Source organism: Zonotrichia albicollis, chromosome 3 (assembly GCF_047830755.1).
Source record: "Zonotrichia albicollis isolate bZonAlb1 chromosome 3, bZonAlb1.hap1, whole genome shotgun sequence".
Lineage (NCBI taxonomy): Eukaryota > Metazoa > Chordata > Aves > Passeriformes > Passerellidae > Zonotrichia > Zonotrichia albicollis.
Window position 1 is genome coordinate 102469093 of NC_133821.1, and position 17472 is coordinate 102486564.

The 17472-nt window shown below is 41.9% G+C and overlaps 1 protein-coding gene across 2 annotated transcripts in view; it reads left to right on the top strand.

Annotated features, from left to right (window-relative positions):
* Positions 1–9754: 9754 nt before the first annotated feature.
* ME1 (malic enzyme 1) overlaps positions 9755–17472 on the top strand; it is a 154513-nt gene continuing 146795 nt past the window's right edge. Inside the window, exon 1 of one of the 2 annotated variants that reach the window (XM_005485945.4) lies at positions 9755–10005. In XM_005485945.4, coding sequence (XP_005486002.1) covers positions 9901–10005 — 105 coding nt within the window. In that variant the 5' untranslated portion in view covers positions 9755–9900. Of the gene's footprint in view, positions 10006–10406; positions 10647–17472 lie in introns of those variants that run through there. The other variant, XM_026792752.2, reaches the window with a different exon arrangement.

Here is a 17472-nt window from a genome sequence, read left to right on the forward strand (position 1 = left end):
ACAGGATTTTGAGAAAGTCTTGTATTTTCTGACTCATGAAACTTGTCTTCATTGCCAAATAGAGCTTGGCAAAAGAAAGTCTGACTGTATGCTTACAGCTGCAGGGAGGAAGGCAGAGTGAGATGCAGTTTCAAAAGTCCTTTCAATAGCAAATGAGTGAGTAACGAAATGGCAGATTATATTCAATCCGAATATTAAACACACACAATGGATTACTTTAATTTACTTAGCACCACTTAGGAAAGAGGCCTCTGAGTCATTGTAGGTGTTGTACTTCCCCCAGCAGTGCCTTCCTTTAGAGGCACTGCTGTGCAGTCACAGCACAGACTGCATGGGCTGTATTGAAGTGGGATTTGCTGAAAATCAGTAACATTCTCTTTTTAATGGAGATTTAGAGGTTTTGGGTAAAGCCATAAGGGAAACCTGTGGTGTAAGCATTCACTAGAAGAATTATAAGGACTGTACAAGCAGTAATGATAGGATAGAGTAACAAGTAATGGTATGTTTATTTACATATTATTTATTGAACATAAACACTTAAACACATTTTGAGTAATGTTTTTCTTCAAGAAGTCTCTTCTTACAAGTATGAATCAATAAAACTGCTCACAAACTTAAGCAAGAAGACACCTGATTATTTGCCAGGTAAGACATTTAATGCTTACCTGTGCAGAAATGATTTTGTCAGTCCAATTCTAAAATTTATCATTTACTCATATTTCTCCCTACAGCTTATTTATTGCCCAAATTTGTTTAATTTTTGGATAATGTTTCCTTAAATAAATAAACCATGACCTTCAACTGTCCCTTGCAGTCAATTATATTAACTAGGACAGCTATTCTTTTGACATTTTATAAGACACTGAAACTCTCATCTGAACTAGGCCACCAACTAATTGCTATGCACAGGCAACAACGCCACATTATTTCTGAAACTCTGTCATTCTTGTCCTGTAACTGCAAATCCACAGTAATGGTGAATTATCTTGTACATGACCACCTGCAACCAGAAAATCTGCTGTTTAAACAAAGTCTCTGTTATTTCTTTTCTTTTGCACAACAGAAAATAACATTGGACATTTTTACAAATTAAGGCCAGAGGAAATAATCTTAATTATCAAAAAGGACATAATGCTATTTGGAAAAGATTTTCAAACTTCAAAATTACCACGTTAGTTTATCTTCAAAATATTGTCTTAGAAACACAGCATCCTTTTGGGGTTTTGGTATGGGAAGTTATTGTTATCTCAGTAGAAATCTTTCTTAGATGCTTGTTAGCTTCATATTAAGAATTTATGGTATGCAGAACCACTGTATTAAAGCTATAGTCTCCAGACCTTTGAGGGCCTCTATAGAGCTGTATAAAAAGACTCTTTGGATGACAAGGTGAACAGATCTATCAGTGAATTAGTTCATGGGACATTGGCTGCTACTACTGGAATAATCATGAGGTGAGAATCATCTTAAAAGTGGTTGGAGAGAAACACTCTTCATGATGCTCTAGTGAAGCATGAACTATGAGCCCTTACTTGACTGTTCTCTTTCACGTGTTAAATTGGTAAAATGATAAACAGTGGGACTGAGTGCACCCCCAGCAGGTTTGCCAATGGCACAAAGCTGCGTGGTATGGTTGACATGCTGGTAGGAAGAAATGTCATCCAGAGGGACCTGGACAATCTTGAGAGATAGGTCTATGTGAACCTCCTGAAATTCAACAAGGTCAAGCGCAATCCTAACCCTAGCCTTGCTCCTTGGCCAGGACAATCCCCAGTACAAATGCAGGCTGGGTGGAGAAAGGACTGAGAGGAGTCCTGGGAAGAAAGACCTTGGGGGTTTGGTCAACAAGAAGCTCAACATGAGCTGTAGAAGCGTACTTGCAAACCAGACAGGCAACCACATCCTGGGCTTTGTACTATGAAGATAGATTGAGGGAGCTGGAATTGTTCAGCCTGGAGAAGACGAGGCTCTGGGAAGACCTTAGAGCAGCCCTCCACTACCCACAAGGAAGATGGAGAGGAATTTTTTACAAAGTCATGTAGTGATGGGACAAGGGGGTTTTAGACTGAGCTCTTTCAGGTTTAGACTAGATATTAGGAAGAACTTATTCATTGTGTAGATAGTGAGGCACTGGAACAGGTTGCCCAGATGTCCCATCCTTGGAAGTGTTCAAGGCCAGGTTAGATGGGGCTTTGAGCAACCTGTTCTATTGGGAGGTGTCCCTGCCCACTGCAGCAGGTCGAAACCAGACTACCTTTAAGGTCCCTTCCAGCCCAGGCCATTCCATCATACTTCTTTTGCCCTTGTGTTTTGTACTCATGCTGAAGCTACCTAGGCCTTTTACAAATATTACAAACCAAGCATCATTGCCATTGATGCCCATGATCCCTTTACCTAGTCTTTACGGCCTCCTGTTAAAGCATAGTGGCAATTCTCCACCTCTAAAAGTACTGCCTCATCCTTCTTCCCTGAAGATTCAGCTGATTTTAACTTTTAATTGGTCTTGTCCAAATGATTTGTACATAAAAACCTAAGCATGCCTGGAATCTCATGTGCTAAACCTCACGTGTTTTGGCAATTGAACAGCATGTAAAGGACCCCACACAGTTCCCTTTGCACAGGGAAGGGTTTCCTTGATGAACTAGGACTTCTGTTTGAGCTTCTGCCAACATTTTTGTCAGAAGGTTTGTTTTTAACATTGCTAATGATTTGGAAAACAAAACAGAGTTTGTAGAACAATCTCCAAAATATTTATGGTAATTAGCACATGGAAAAGAAAAAGCCCTTCATGGGCTCCTGTGTATAGGAGACAAAATAGTTAAAAGAGGAAAATTTCTGAGCGTGCTTTGTCTGTTGCTAAACTGTTAAAATTCCTGGGCCAGACATAACCATGGAAGCAAACAATGGAAGTGCACTTGCTAATACTATTCCAAAATTATCCTAAAGGTGCTGAAGTTGTTTGAAATTTTGTCTGTAATTGGCAGAGCTGAAAGAATTCACCTTCTTTTTATAAACAATGGAAGAAGTCTTATTGCTGGAACATACATCTGATACAGCAATTTAAGTAAAAGTGCTGTTTGGGGCCTTTTTCTAAATCCTATTATTTCTAGCAAGACAGTGAACTCCCAGCATTATGATACAAATCATACCATAAAGTCATAGTAATTTAATTCTGGCATTCAAAATTCTTCAGTTCTAAATTCAGTGCTAGCGCAACTAAAATGAAGCCAAGAAAAATTTGCTCTGAGACAGTTAACCAAACAATCTAAAAATTTTAAACTCCTAATCTGAAACATTCTTCTACAAAATACCTCTAAAATATTTGAGATGGAAATAAATGTGCACATCTAAATTTCTAAAACTAGGTGCAGTGTTAAATATAGGCATTTGCATTAGTGATGAAAAGATAACACTGTCAAGATTTCCTATCCTTCAGATAAGCAGGCTGTGGAATCTAGAAATATTTTACATTCCTCATCCCCAGCCAATTCAGGAAATTAATTTTAACAGGATATTTCAAGGAAGATTTGCTTGATTTTGAATAGCTTGAAGAGAAGGAATGTGAGTTTTCATGCCTTTATGTAGGTCATTTAAGTCACTCCAGAGTGTCTGCATATTCAAAATACTGGCATTTTAAATCACCTTTAAAATTTATTGCTCCTCACATTAGTTTTGATCTTGTGAGATTAAAAGACAACAAGTGAATAATTTGGTCTCTACAGTTTTGGGGTATTTTTTGTAGAAATAGAACAAATTCTTAGAAAACTGCACTATTTGGAAAAACACTGGAAAAGGGTGCTTATTTTGAGCATTATTTAATCTTCTTGAAGCATAAATATAGCCAGAATATCTTCTGAGAACATGCTGCACTGTGGCATGCATATTTTAATTGCCTTGTGCTAGATTTACTATAATTACAAGGACATGGTCTACCAGTCAATGTGGTAACACTGGCATGTGGGAAAATTAAAGTCTCATTCTACTCCAGACCTACTGTGAAGTGTGAGTGGCTATGCAGACATGCAACTACTTCTACATGTCTCTTCCTAATTTACATCTGACTTGAGAAGTGCTGGAAGTTCCTAATGGTACCATGTGTATGTGGACATGCTCTCACAGCGCTTCAACATCTCCAGCAACATGTAGTGGGCCAGGCACAGCTTTCTTCCCTGTGACACCCGGACAATGGGGTGTTGAGTAACAGCAATTGTAACAGCATTCTTACTGTTTTACTGATTAATATATATATTATGTATGTATTATGCTGAAATAATTTTAGTTTTTTTATGAACCCAGCAAGGCATTCCAAAATTGTCGAGTCTTAGGATACTTACCACTAGTTGTTGAAGTTCAACAGTTTAACTAAATTTAATGCATGTAGGATAAAATGCTTAGCAGAAAGGGATAAAACATGAGAGGTATGAAGCAAGTTCTGAGTAAAAATCCCACTGGTCAAACAGCCTTATAGAAGCCTTAATAGAAGGAGAGTCAGAAACTGAAGAGTGAGATCAAAGAAAGCTGGTGAATTCATGAGGAGGAACAGCCTTTTGTGGCTCTAATCAAATTCCTGTAGAAGTGCCTGCATGTTCAGAGAATTTGTCACTCTCAGCAGTGTACTACCTGCAGAATCACGTAACAGTCCACGTTGGAAAGGATGTCTGAAGTTCATCTGGCCCAACCTTCTGTTGTCAACAGACTGACCTTCAAAGCTGTATTGTTCATAGACTTGTCAAGTTTTGAAATGCTGCAGGCACGAAACTCTTCAGCCTCTCTTGGCAGCCTGCTTAGTGCTCACCACCCTTCTGCTTGAAAAAGTTGTGCTTAAGCCTAATTGGATGTTCTCTGAGTGCACCTTGCTGCTGCCACCTCTTAGCACTGCACTCCTCATCTGTGAAAAGAGCCTGGCTCTGCCTTCTCCACACCCATCTTCTGGCCAGGGTGTGGTGTGGGCTGGGGCCAGTGGCGTCCCCGTTTGGGCCAGCAAGGCGGGCAAGGTGTCATCAGCCATGGCTCGTCCCACCACCCGCACTGAAGGAGGAGGGCAGGCTGGGGCAGCTGAGGGCAGCCCTGTCCATGTGTGCTGTGCTGCTGAGGCTGGCCTGAGGCTGAGCTGAGGATGTGAAGCAGGTCAGCCCAGTGAGGGTAACCAGGGTCAGGGACAGCCTCATGACTGTTGAGTCACTCTGTAGTGACAAGGCTGTGGAGGCCAGGCTGGCAAGTCAGCCCACAGGTGGTCAGTGGCCAGGGGCAGCCTCATGACTGTTGGGTGACTCTGTAGTGACGAGGCTGTGCAGGCCAGGCTGGCAAGGTGGTCAGGGTCCAGGCCAGCTGGGCCCATGGCCAGGCCCAGGCAGGGCTGTGGTGCTGCTGGGGCAGTGATCGATGACCCTGAGAGCTGATATGGGGTATTGAACCACAGCAGGGTGGGTGGGAGCCCTGGGAGTGTGGGCAGGGACAGCCAGGCTGGCAGTGCTCAGTGTGGGCACTCGGGCTTTTCAAACCTTCTGCTAGATTCTGATCTTAACTTCAGGAGTGCATTGTCTACTTTGAAGTATATCTTTAACAAAAACCACTTTTGTGTTATAAAAATCACTTCAAGATAATAAAAAAATCATTATTAAACAATAACCTCATACTGCTTATACAGTTCAATTTTTGCTTCTCCTTCAGCCTAACTAAAAACATATGTGCCAATGATGAAAAATCCAATTTCACTTTTAAATTACCTAGCACAAGTCAGGATTGCTACCCACTACTGTAAAATATTTACGTTAAACAGCCTTTAAAAATGCTTCAATTAGTTTGTAGATCATGAAACAATTAATCTTTTTTAAAACTAACCTTGTGTTCCTGCCAAATTTGACTTTGTATTGCTAATCCAACAAAAAAATTTATAACTCAATAAAAATTTGTAACTCAGTAAACAAATGTATAGAAACATATGTTTCTATAAATACATGAGCAGCACAAAGAGGGTTAAAGGAGCTTCTCCATCCTTCAATTAGTCACTGTCCCTGGAGGCATTTAAAAGTGGTGTAGGCGTGTCACTTAGGGCCATGGCTTAGCGTTGGACTTGGCAGTGCTGGGTTAACAGTTGGACTCTATGATCTTAAAAGTCTCTCCCAATGAACTTACCCAACCTCCATCCCCTACAAAAGGACCCGGGGTTATACCGGATCACAAGCCCAGCAGAAGTTAACAGTGTTGCACTATTGCAAAAAAGCAAACATTGTGCTGACAAGTATGGAGGGCACTGGCATGGTTCAAACACGTGAAGTAAAGCTTTCCATTGATTCAGGGCTGATGAGGTCTTGCCTGGAGTACTGTGACCGCACAGTGAGCACCCAACTGCTACTGGTAATAGTTTGACTACAGATCTTAATGGGTAAGTCAGACACGACACACAAGTACCACCCTAAAAGTAGTTAACTGGATGTTTTCATAAGGACATAGGAGTTCCCTTCCTCTTCTTCCAAACTGGTAGCCCTGAAAGATAACCCCTCTCCAGTGTCACAGCAGGATATGCAGCTCCCAAAATCAACAGTGGTTCAAAAAATAGTTTGAGGGAATCCAAATCCTCCGATCACTCATGGAGTAACACAAGGATATTTCCAAAGTTCCATTCTTAAATATTTAAACACAGTGAGTCATCTTAATCAAATACAATAAAGAAATTTCTTTTCCTGGACTTGTCTGTCCTTACTACTGGCTTGAAAAAGCAGGTTGTCAAGTTCCTGGCTGAGATAGAGTTAATTTTCTTCCTAATATCTGGTAGAGCGTTGCATTTTGGGTTTAGTAGGAGAATCATGTTGATAACACTGATGTTTCAGCTGTTGCTCAATAGTGTTCACCCTCAGTCAAGGACTTTTCATTCTCTCATGCTCTGCCAACAAGGAGACACAAAAGCTGGGAGGGAGCATAGGCAGGACAGCTGACATAAAGGGGTATTCCATACCACACAATATCATGCTCAAGAAATTAAATCAGAGGATTTGGCCACGAGGGGCCAATTGCTGCTCAGGGTTGGGCTGGAGTTCAATCAGAGGGTGGTGAGCAATTGTCTTGTGTATCACTTGGGATTTTTGGGTTTTACTCCTCTTTTTTTGTTACCTCACTTTTAATTACTATAATCCACTGTATTTTACTTCATGTTGTTTATCAAACTGTTCTTAACCATATGTTTTACCTTTTTTGAGTTCTTCCCCTCTCAGGAAGCGAGTAAGCAGCTGCATGATGCTTAGTTTCTGTCTAGGGTTAAATCACACCACCAATCTTCCTTCTAGTCTTTCTTTTCCTAGGACAGTTTCAAGTGGGGCTTTTCATATATCCTCAGTACATCTGAGGAGATTTGAGAGACAAGAAATACAGAAGGCAGGAAGAAACCATAAGTACTTATGAAAAATCATGAGTAAGAGTTTTAAAAGTGTTCCATACAGAAACCATTTGAGAAAAAGAATTAAGTGCTTGCCAGAAGGGCAAAATAACTGTATTTTCTGTCAGAAACCCCCACAGTGTACAATGCCCACTAATAATCTGAATGTGGGCTAACATTTACAAAAAAAATCTATATTGTGTACACAGGCATTACAAATTATTTGGTCACTTACAAAAGCTTTATTTATAGTCCTATAAATAGGACTATATTATGCCATTATTATGCAATGCAGTCCTCTTTTGGAATAATGACCTTTGACTGCAGATGTAACTGCTGAGCATTACTCCTTTGGACCCCTGAATTATTTTTACAGTTTGAATATTTTGAGGTCCTAGAAAAGCCACTCTGAAATTTCTCTTGATCAAAGACACTCTGTAAAGGCCATACAAATGCTCAACTGAATCTGAAGGAAGGTATAGCACCTAGAAGAAAAGTAATCACTAACAGTATACTTGGACAAACAAATCCTTACTAATCTCATTAAATGGTAAAATGTTCCAGGTTTCAAGTGGAAGATTTTTACAGGTGACACATGACACCATTTTTTCTTGTTTCTTTGGTCTTCTTTTGAGCTGAAAAGATCTGTTGCCATTCTTACAACTCATTTATCTCAAAAGAGAGTTATCATTTAGTTTTTATTAGTGTTTGAACATAACAAATGGAAATAAATTGTATTTTTAGGAAGACAGGGAGGAGTAAATTCACACTAAAAACACAGTAGTAAATGGTTTTTGAATTCTGATTACATTAAAAAAAATGTATATATCCCACTGCATTTCACTTTAATTAGCTGCTTCATTACATACCTTTTATAACTTGGGCAGAGTGAGTCAAGTACTTGGACAAGTACTTGGCTGGGGTCAGACCTCTGAGCAGGTACTCACAATGATTGCAGTGACTTTTCACATAAATCAAAGAGGGTTTTTTAATAAACAGTGTTGCAACATGAAGATAAAAATTACATCAGTACACATTACTCTCAGACAAAATATTGCACCAGTAAGCATTCTATCAGAATGGTTTCAGGGTACTCACAAAGAAAGGAGAAAGGATGTTTCTATGCTGCTTTTCAAGTTTATAACTAAAAAAGAGCTGAAATGAAACCACATATCCCTGATACCTGATAGTAATATTCAGGACTTGGGTAGGGAGGAAGACATTTAGCTAGTCAGAGAAATCCAAGGGAAGATGGATAATTGATTAGAAAGACCTCAGGTTTAAAGTTTTGAAGAAATTTTTAATTTTAGTTCACTGCTTTCCATAATACTGAGATGGTAGAGCAAGGGACAAATCTATTTACTGAATTTTCTGCTGACTTGCAAGTCAAGTTTCCAGAAATAGAGACTTGGAATGCTTCCAACTTTCCTTTGTTACTTATCTGCAAATAAACTTCTCAGAGCTACTTAATAGGAAATTCAGTAGAAGCCAGATTCTGTGGAAGTTTTTTTTTATATAAGATTAGGTAGTAGTATGGATACAAGGCCTGCTGATTAAATGTGAAGAGGTAAGTTTGACAGAGCTGCAAAATCTGTATCTGTTCATTGCTGCTTGACGACAGAAACAAAATCCTTCTAAATTAATCCTCTAGTCACACATTTAAAGCTGTGCAAATTCTCCAGCAGGACTATAGCATCCATATGGAAATTATTTTTGCTTACATACATGAATTTAGAGGAATAAAGCCACAGTGATACAGCATACAATGGGTTGTATGCAAAGAATTTGAGACCATACTGAATACAAACATCAGGGCTAGCGGTACAAACCAGCTAAGCACCTGCTCTGCCCCGGTGCCCTCCATCCTGACCAGGCATAACCCCGACCACCACAGCTGAGGCCAGCCCACAGCTAATTACATCAAACACGTGCTCCGGACTGTACGAAGCTATGCAGTCCGTCCCCTTCGGGAAAGATTGGATTTCATGGCCATTTAAATAGCAGAAGGAAAGTGAAACTTGAACGTGACTCAAGCGCGGAGGCCCGGCTCCTGCGTGAGGCCGCGCCGGGGGGGGTCGGCGGGCTGCGGGCCGATGGGCTCCGGGCGCGGTGCTCGGCAGCCCCCGAGCCAAACCCGGCGTGACGAGGCAGAGCCGCGCCCGCGAGCCCCCGCAGCAGGTGATTCCAGACCGGCCTCCTTCTGCGGGCGGCCCCTCCGCAGCGCTGGAAGGCAGCACAGCCTGCATCCCCGGCAACGCAGGGCAGGGCTGCGGGTCCGCGCCCGCGCTGCCCTTCGCACCTGGGCGGCCGCTGGGCTGCGCGCGGAGCCGCCGGTGACTCAGCGGCTCGCCGGTGACCCCCTCCCGCGGCGGCGGCGCCTCGCCACGGCTCTGCCCCCTCCCTCTCTCCCTCCCGCCCTCCGGTAGGATCATCCCACCCCGCCGGGCGGTCACCTCAGCAGGAGGAGCCGCCGCCACTTTGCCTCCGCTCCCGCAGCGACCTGACGGCAGTCAGCCCCGCCGCGCCGCACCATGCAAGCAGGGAAGGGAGACGAGAAGAGGCGGGATGCCGACGGGCCCCTGCAGCTCACCATGAAGAGGGGCTACGATGTGCTCCGCGACCCCCACCTCAACAAGGTAGGGGCGGGCGGGGCAGGTGCGCCGCTGGGCGAGGAGGGCGGCTACGAACGGGCGATGAACGGTCCTGCCGGCCGCTGCCCCGGGGCCGCCTCGGGCCGCCGCCACCTGTCACGGCGCAGCGGCCGCCGGGCCGGGGCCGGGGGCGGCGGGCGCGGGGCAGCCGCACTTCCTGCGGGCCCGGCGCCGCTTCCTCTTCCTCCGGGCGGCGGGGGGCGGCCGGTGCCCTGCCCGCCGCCTCCCCTGCGGGCCCGGGCCGCGGAGCCATCCCTCGGCAGCTCCCAGGGGAGAGGAGCTGCAGCAGCAGCACGGGGAGGAGGATGCTGCTGAAAGTTACGCCGCTCTGATGCGAGTTCCTGCTGCCGTGCTTCTGTTTTCCCGGTACCCTCCTTCTTCCCCAATCCTCTTCTCCACGGATGCCCCACCTCGTTTCCTGCTGGCAGAAGTGGCTCTTGGTGCTGTCCTGCGTTTTCTCCCCTGGCAGGGTGGAAAATGTGTTAATCGCAACTATTCCTCTTGGAGCTCTGAACTGCAACTGCAGTTTCCTCCCCGTTCTGCATCAGCTAATGCAGTCAGCTTTTCTGAGAGATGCCGTAGCACAGCAAAACCTTTTTGACGCATTCCCGGTTTGCTTAAGAATGGTAATTCAGCTTCATCAAACTTTCTAAACGTGTAAAACTAATCTGGGAAACATAAAGCTGAGCAGGGAAGTGTTTGCACTACAGCCTTGATAAAGATGATGCAAAGTTCAAATGATAGAATAATTAAACTGGCATGACAAAATGAAAATTAGTTAAAGGTAGATAATAAACCACACCTAGCACATGAAGCCTTGGTCAGACCCTTACCTCCAGATTTCACCTTGCACGTTAACTGGAATGGTGCTCTGACTTGTACATCCGCATTGGAACATATATACAGTCATTTTGCTTGTTGCTGAGTTGGATAAATTGTTGGACAAAAACTGTGTCTCTAGTTTTACTGGACAGGTTGACTCATCACTAAAAGCTCCGTGTGTAAGTTAGATGAATAGTGCTTTTATTAGTCTTGGTGCTTGACTACAAAGTTTCCTTAGAGGCTGTCTTAAGTCTGTGCAGGCCTGAGAAGGTCTCCTGAGGTCAGGTTAAAGGAAAATTTACCAAAATATAAAACTCCCAAGAAGAAACCAAGGAGAGGCTGTTTTGCTTGGGGTTGTGTTTAAGCAGCTGTAGTATACATGGAAAAAGTGATTCAGCATAACCAGGAAGGCCAACCCAACAGAAAACTCACCTTGTTTGGAGAAATAAAAAGGGGCCTGTTCTAAAATGCATTGACTGAAGGGCAGCCAGAGGCAGGCTCATTGCTATGCTCATGCACCTTACATCTTGCTTCTGAACAGAGTACAGTAAGGATGGGTTGTCACAGATGAGGTGCTAAAGAGGAAGGGCATTGCTTGATTTTTATATACAGGAGAGAAGAGTTACAGAATATTCTGAGTTGGAAGAGACGCACAAGGATTATCAAGTGAATGGCCTGTGTGAAGATCAGACTGCCAACCTTAGTGGGTTAGCACCATGCTCTTCCTGGGTTAGGTTTTATTCTTTTGTACTCTCTCAGCTGTGGTGTAGCACATGTGTACTGTAAAGCAGAGAATAGTTGTTCATTACCAGCCACATCCACCCAGTGAACAAAATTTGATGTTAGAAATGCTCAGCTGAAAAATCTGGTCTTTGTGCCTGTGAGAAGAGTCTGGTCCTGGTCTGGTAAAGGGTAGATAATCCCATTTTCTGACTGAGACAGGTGATGTTTTTGTGGGTGTAGATATACTACACCCTAATATATGTATGTACACCCTAATATGTGTATATTTGATTCTGTGTAGGTGCACTTAATTCAGATATGTTGAGGATTGCCCACATGGTTGCCAGTTTGATAGCCTGTGGTCTGCCTGCACATGTGGGACCTGCTACTTCCAGTTCACTTTCTGTTATCAAGGTCATTAAACAAGCATCAGGTTCCTGAGAATTCAATTTAAAGTCAATAAAATATCTCCTTTAATGATTCTAAAGTACAGGGATTCCTTGCAGGCCTGCAAGGTGCCAGAACTTTTTGCTATCTTGGCCCTGTCAAGGAGTTGCAATTTCTTAGGATCAGCATTTTCTTTTGGATATGGTGCCAGTTTTAAGAGGCCTATTTGCACTTGTGTGACAAAAGTGGACTGTAAATACTAAATAGTGGTATCTAGGAGTGACTTGTAGAAAAGGAAGGCAGATGATGTTTTCAGAGTCTCTTAAGACAGATATTGTGGCAAGCAGGTGAAACTGAATTGTTTTACCTACTTACCAGCTTCAGCTTGCAAGCTTCAGTATGTACAAGCTTGGGGCCTATGTCCTCAAATAACACATTCCTTTTCTCAGACAAATTGAAAATTTTACATGGGACCATTCACACTTGAACATCTTTAAAAACAGATGTAAGAAGAAATAAGTGCTAGTTTAAAAAAAATAACCAAACCCAATCAAAACAGAAAACCCAATCCCCAAACCCTGTCTCCATTTAGGTGCTCTATTTAAGTGGCCCACTCATTCAACAATAAAACTGGATTTGTGCAACTTGTCCATTGCTTTTTATACTTAACCTTCCTGTTTTTTGAGAGAAAAGGATGTGTGAATGCCACGGTAAACACTCAAATTTCTTCTTTTCTGTTTGGCTTCTACTTCTACTTGGATGGCAAAATTGGCTCCTTGGGCAATGTCATTCTTAAATCCTTTATGCTTGACTATGTTAGTAATTCACAAACGTGTCCAACCTTCAGTGCAAAAAAGTTCAATAAAAAATGTTTGGTAGTTTTGTGATTTATTTCCCCTCCCTTCCCTCCCCACCTCCAGTAAAGCATTTTGAGTCCTTGACTGGTTTGTGCCATCTCAGCAGCAGTGATACATCAAAAAAATGCCAAACAGTGGATTGTAACAGACTGAATTGAATTACTTGAGGATGTGTGTCCAAGTCTAGGGACAATAATTGTAATTCAGTTTAGTGTCTGAAATTTTAGGCTGTTAGTATTTAAAAATGTATTTAGAAACTTTCTGGTAATTGTCTGTCTTTTTCCCTTAGGCAACCAAACACATTGTAAATAGCAATTACAAGGAAAACAAACACAGTTTCACTTCTTTTCACTGAAATAGATTTGGCTGGGAGTTGTATGCTCTTTAAGCTGATGAGCTACAGAAATGTGGAAGTAATTTGCTCTTTCCCTACTGTAAATCTCATTTATGCTTTGTTTACAGTTTTAAGGCATGCAAACAGTTTAACACTACAGTTTCATCTTTAATTTTTAACATTTTAATATTTAAGCAAATCATATTTTCCTGTGAGCTGGTTATTTTCAGAATCTTGGTATGAAGATAGACAAACATGCATTTCACTACAAAACTTTCCCAATAGCCTGTATTAGTTGCCAAGTGTAAACTCTTCCCTGACTGAGAAACTTTGCCGTGGGAGAAATGCTTTGTTTCCAGGCTGCTTTTATATTCTTGCAGAGCAATTCAGTGAGCAGTAAATAAGTGACTCTATTAGATCTAAGTGCTGGAGGGCTCTTTCTCCTCCCCAGATACCTAATTTTAACTCCTCTACTGAGTGACTGCTGTTGTCATTGCTGAGTATAATGTGCTTGTAAACTGTTTTCTTTCTCTTTTTTCCTTTCTCTTTATTCAAGTTGCACTAAAGCACTGTAGAATTTCAGAACAGACTGCCTGATAAGGCTGCTGAATGCACTCAGTGTCCATCCCACCTGCAATTGCATTGGTGTTTTACCCTTATGTCTCCCAGATGTGATGCCCATGAACCTTGGCAGGTTCTCACTAAGTGACATTAGTTGTTGGAGTTGATAGTCAGTGTGTTGGCTTACTGTGAGATTTACTACAGAAGGACCATACTGGAACAGAGCAAAGGTCCATTCATCCCAGTTCTTATTTCCTACAGTGGCTCAACTGGAGCCCTCAGGAGAGGGCAGAAGAGTGAAAGTGCCTCTGGTGAATAATCAGTTCCAGGCTGAGGGAATGAGCAGGTGATTAGAGGGTCATTAAGATATGGACATATGTCTCTCCCATCAGTTTACATATGCTAGGTGTACTAATTTACTAAAAATCAAATGCAAACTTATTAGACTCATGGACTTCTTGTTTTGCTCTACATTTCAGGCAGTAGCATAGGAATGCTTGTGAAATACAGATAGATTTTGTTCTGTACACAACTAGCAGCTTCTCTAAAAGAAAATTTGATTTTTATTGGGTGACATGTAAAAAGGGTGTTAGGACTTTGACACTAGTAGGCAACCCTGCAACAGGTCTCAGGAAACCCAAACCTCAAAAAAAATCAAAAGTATTTCGGGGAGATTTTCTCTTTCTGATGGGTAAAATAGAGGAAGCATTTAAGAGCTTCCTTTAAATAAATCTATTCCTTTAACAAATACCAAGCAATAGAAGACTATTTTTTCTTCTATTGATATCTATCCTTTTGTTCTTTGATAGTGTTCATATTTTCACGTCTTAAACTTATGTGTGCTTTGAGTGGGTCCTCTGGAGTGACCAATGCCCAATGAATGTTGCCGTGGCCTTACCTAGAGATAGCTAGTCTGGAGGAAAGCTGATGACATTGGGGATGAAGGAGGAAAACACTTCTTTAAATTGCATATTAGAATTATCTATAATTCATAATTAATTTGTAAGATAGATTTCCTGGAAGTTACTTCATATTGCAAGGGATTATTTAATTTTAAATGGTAGTAGGTATCAGAGTACATTTTAGATTAGAAGATTGTTAGTTACATGTGAAAGTAAAGGTATAATCTGAGGAATTCTTTTTAGTATAGTTGCTGATCACTCTTACTCTACTCTGCTGATCTCTACTTCCTTTAACTTCTTGCCCTTTAAAACTTTGAAGTTTTTAAAAGTAGTAGTTCTTGGTTCTTATCCCTTCCAGATCACATAGCAGAGCAATTCTGATCTTGATAGGGATAATCTCAGGATTTTTCAGGTCGTTGACAAGAGTGTGTGGTATAGTGGATGTGCTAGCACAAAAGGTAAATAAATCTGGTCTTTGAAGCATTTTAGAGTGAACTCCTATCAATTTTGCCCATGTGTTTGACATTTTTTATCTCTCACTGGGATCTTGGATGCTAGTTGCTGTTCTGCGGAGCGGCAACTTAAACCAGGAGGTTCTTCAAGTGTGAGGTTGGCTCATGCAAGAACTGTTTGCTCTTTACCAATGAGGATCATAAGTTGCAGGCTGGCAGAATGCAGCCACCTCGTGTGCTTGGGTTTTGGGCAAGGGTGTGAGCTTGATAGTGGCTCACTGGTGGGTACCACAGGGCTGGCTGAGGAGGGTGTCACACTGGCAGTGTATTCCTCCTTTCTGTAAACACCTTGTTGAGGTGTGAGGGAGGAGTAGTCATGCAGGATGTCCTTTGTATGACTGTCTTTTTTTTCAGTATGTGTGGAGGGGCTTTAAAATTAAATTCTGTGCTTTTTTTCCCCATTTCTTATTTTAAGGCAGGTTGTCCTGCATGCTGTTAATAAGGAGAAAGTCTTGGAAAAAGCACAAAGTGTTTAAATCAGATTATTTTATCACTGTCTTTCTTCTTTTTAATGTATACAGCTCACAGTGTTTGTTGCCTCCAATACTTTGCTCCTGACCTAGTAGGTAAGTTGCTGTGGTTGGTGTTATGTTCTTTTCTTCCTGTTGGCTTCCAGTTCTTTTCTTGCAGTTATGAAACAGAGTGCTGAGACAGCAAGTTGGGAACAAAGTTCTGTGACTTGAATTAAAAGCAAATAAAATGAAGGAGAAGAAGTTATGCAGTAAGCTAAAAAGCATTAATAGCAGCTGAATAGCGGTGAAGTTGTCACAGGAAGCTGAAACTTAGAACTGTTTTCCTGCAAATCTGCTTCAGGCATTAAAAACTATTTTCAGTTGTTTAATTTTCTCGTGAACTTCAGTAGTGGAATACGAAATTGATCTTTTTACTTTTGATTGAGAGATCCTATGGTCATTGGTTATAAATGCTATTTGAATAAACATTATCCTTGGCACAGAGCACCTTGTAAGCAGGATTTCTGTATGTAAATTGAGTTAAATGTGCCTTTCGTCCGTAGGTTTTATAGAGATGCTGGCCAGAGTACTTGAGTGTTGTTTTTTAATCCTGCCTATGGATGCTGACAATAAATAGGAGTAGAATTCACTGAAAAATTTTATTTCTGTCTAGGTAAAATAAACTGCAGAGAGTATCTTGGAGTAGAGAGGTTCTTTTTTTTGCATTCTGCACTTTATATATCCAATTCTGCTGAATCATTGTCATGTATCGAGCTGTTGCTGAAATAAACAGAAGTTGTGGCCGTAGGAGGCACAAGGTTCCCTCCTCACAGCCCTGCTTGCCTTGTGGAGGGGAGGAGGAAGAGAACTGTGTGTGACAGAATGTTTCTTATTAACCAATGCCCAGAGGTTAAAATGTGCCATCTTTGCTTTGTCATGCTTTCCTTCCTTGCCTGCTAGGTGGGCTGTGTATTTTATTTATTACTTGCTTCTGGCAGCTGTTGCCCATGCCTGCAGGGGTTGATGCAGAGTTTCATGCCAAAGGTCTCCTTGCTCCAGGCTCTGGAGGTCTGAAAGAGAGTATTAAGACCCTTCAATTAGGTTCTTCATTAGGTTTTTTCCAGTTTATAGAATTTTTAGTGGAACAGCTGTTTTGAAGAAGCTTCAAAAGGATCATTTAGTGGAGGACATGATCCTGGGGTTTCAGCTGCAGTAGCAAATGGTTTTTTCCCCCCTGCAAATCTGAAGAGCTCTTTTAACGTGTCATTTCTGCTCCCCTGGATGGAGCAAGTGTATGGAGGTTATCCTGTGTGCTCTGTGGCTCTAGGCTGGAAGACCAGTATGGAAAGAGCAGAGAAGAACAGGAACAACACCTTCCTGACAGGTTTGTGTGCCTATCTAATGAGATTGGTTATACAATAATAAAGTTTGTTGGCAGTAGGCCATTAGTTAAGCTTTGTTTGAATGTTCTTGTCATTCATGGAGGTGCTTTCTCTGTACTTTGTGCCCACATCAGTCCTGGCCTGGGAATAGTTTTACAGAAATTATCTCTACTGTCTGGTTTAACATAACACCAAGGAGCTAAATCTGGTATTGAAAAAAGGCAATAGAATGTGAGTAGGATTAACAGTTTGTAATATATGGTAGCCAAAATTTTGTACAGGAAACTGCAGAAAACATGACACAGCAGACAGGTACCTACAAACTAGGATAGGTGGGACTTGGAACAAACTTTCCCATGGACAGGAAGAAGTACCAAGGCTATGCATTAAATTGCAGGAGACTGGGGAGCGGCTTTGGTGCTTCCAAGTGTTTTACCTGACGTAGGAATTCAAATACTTAAATTAAGATGCTGATGGTGTCTCTTCAGAGGCAGAGGATGAATTTGGCTTGACACTAGAA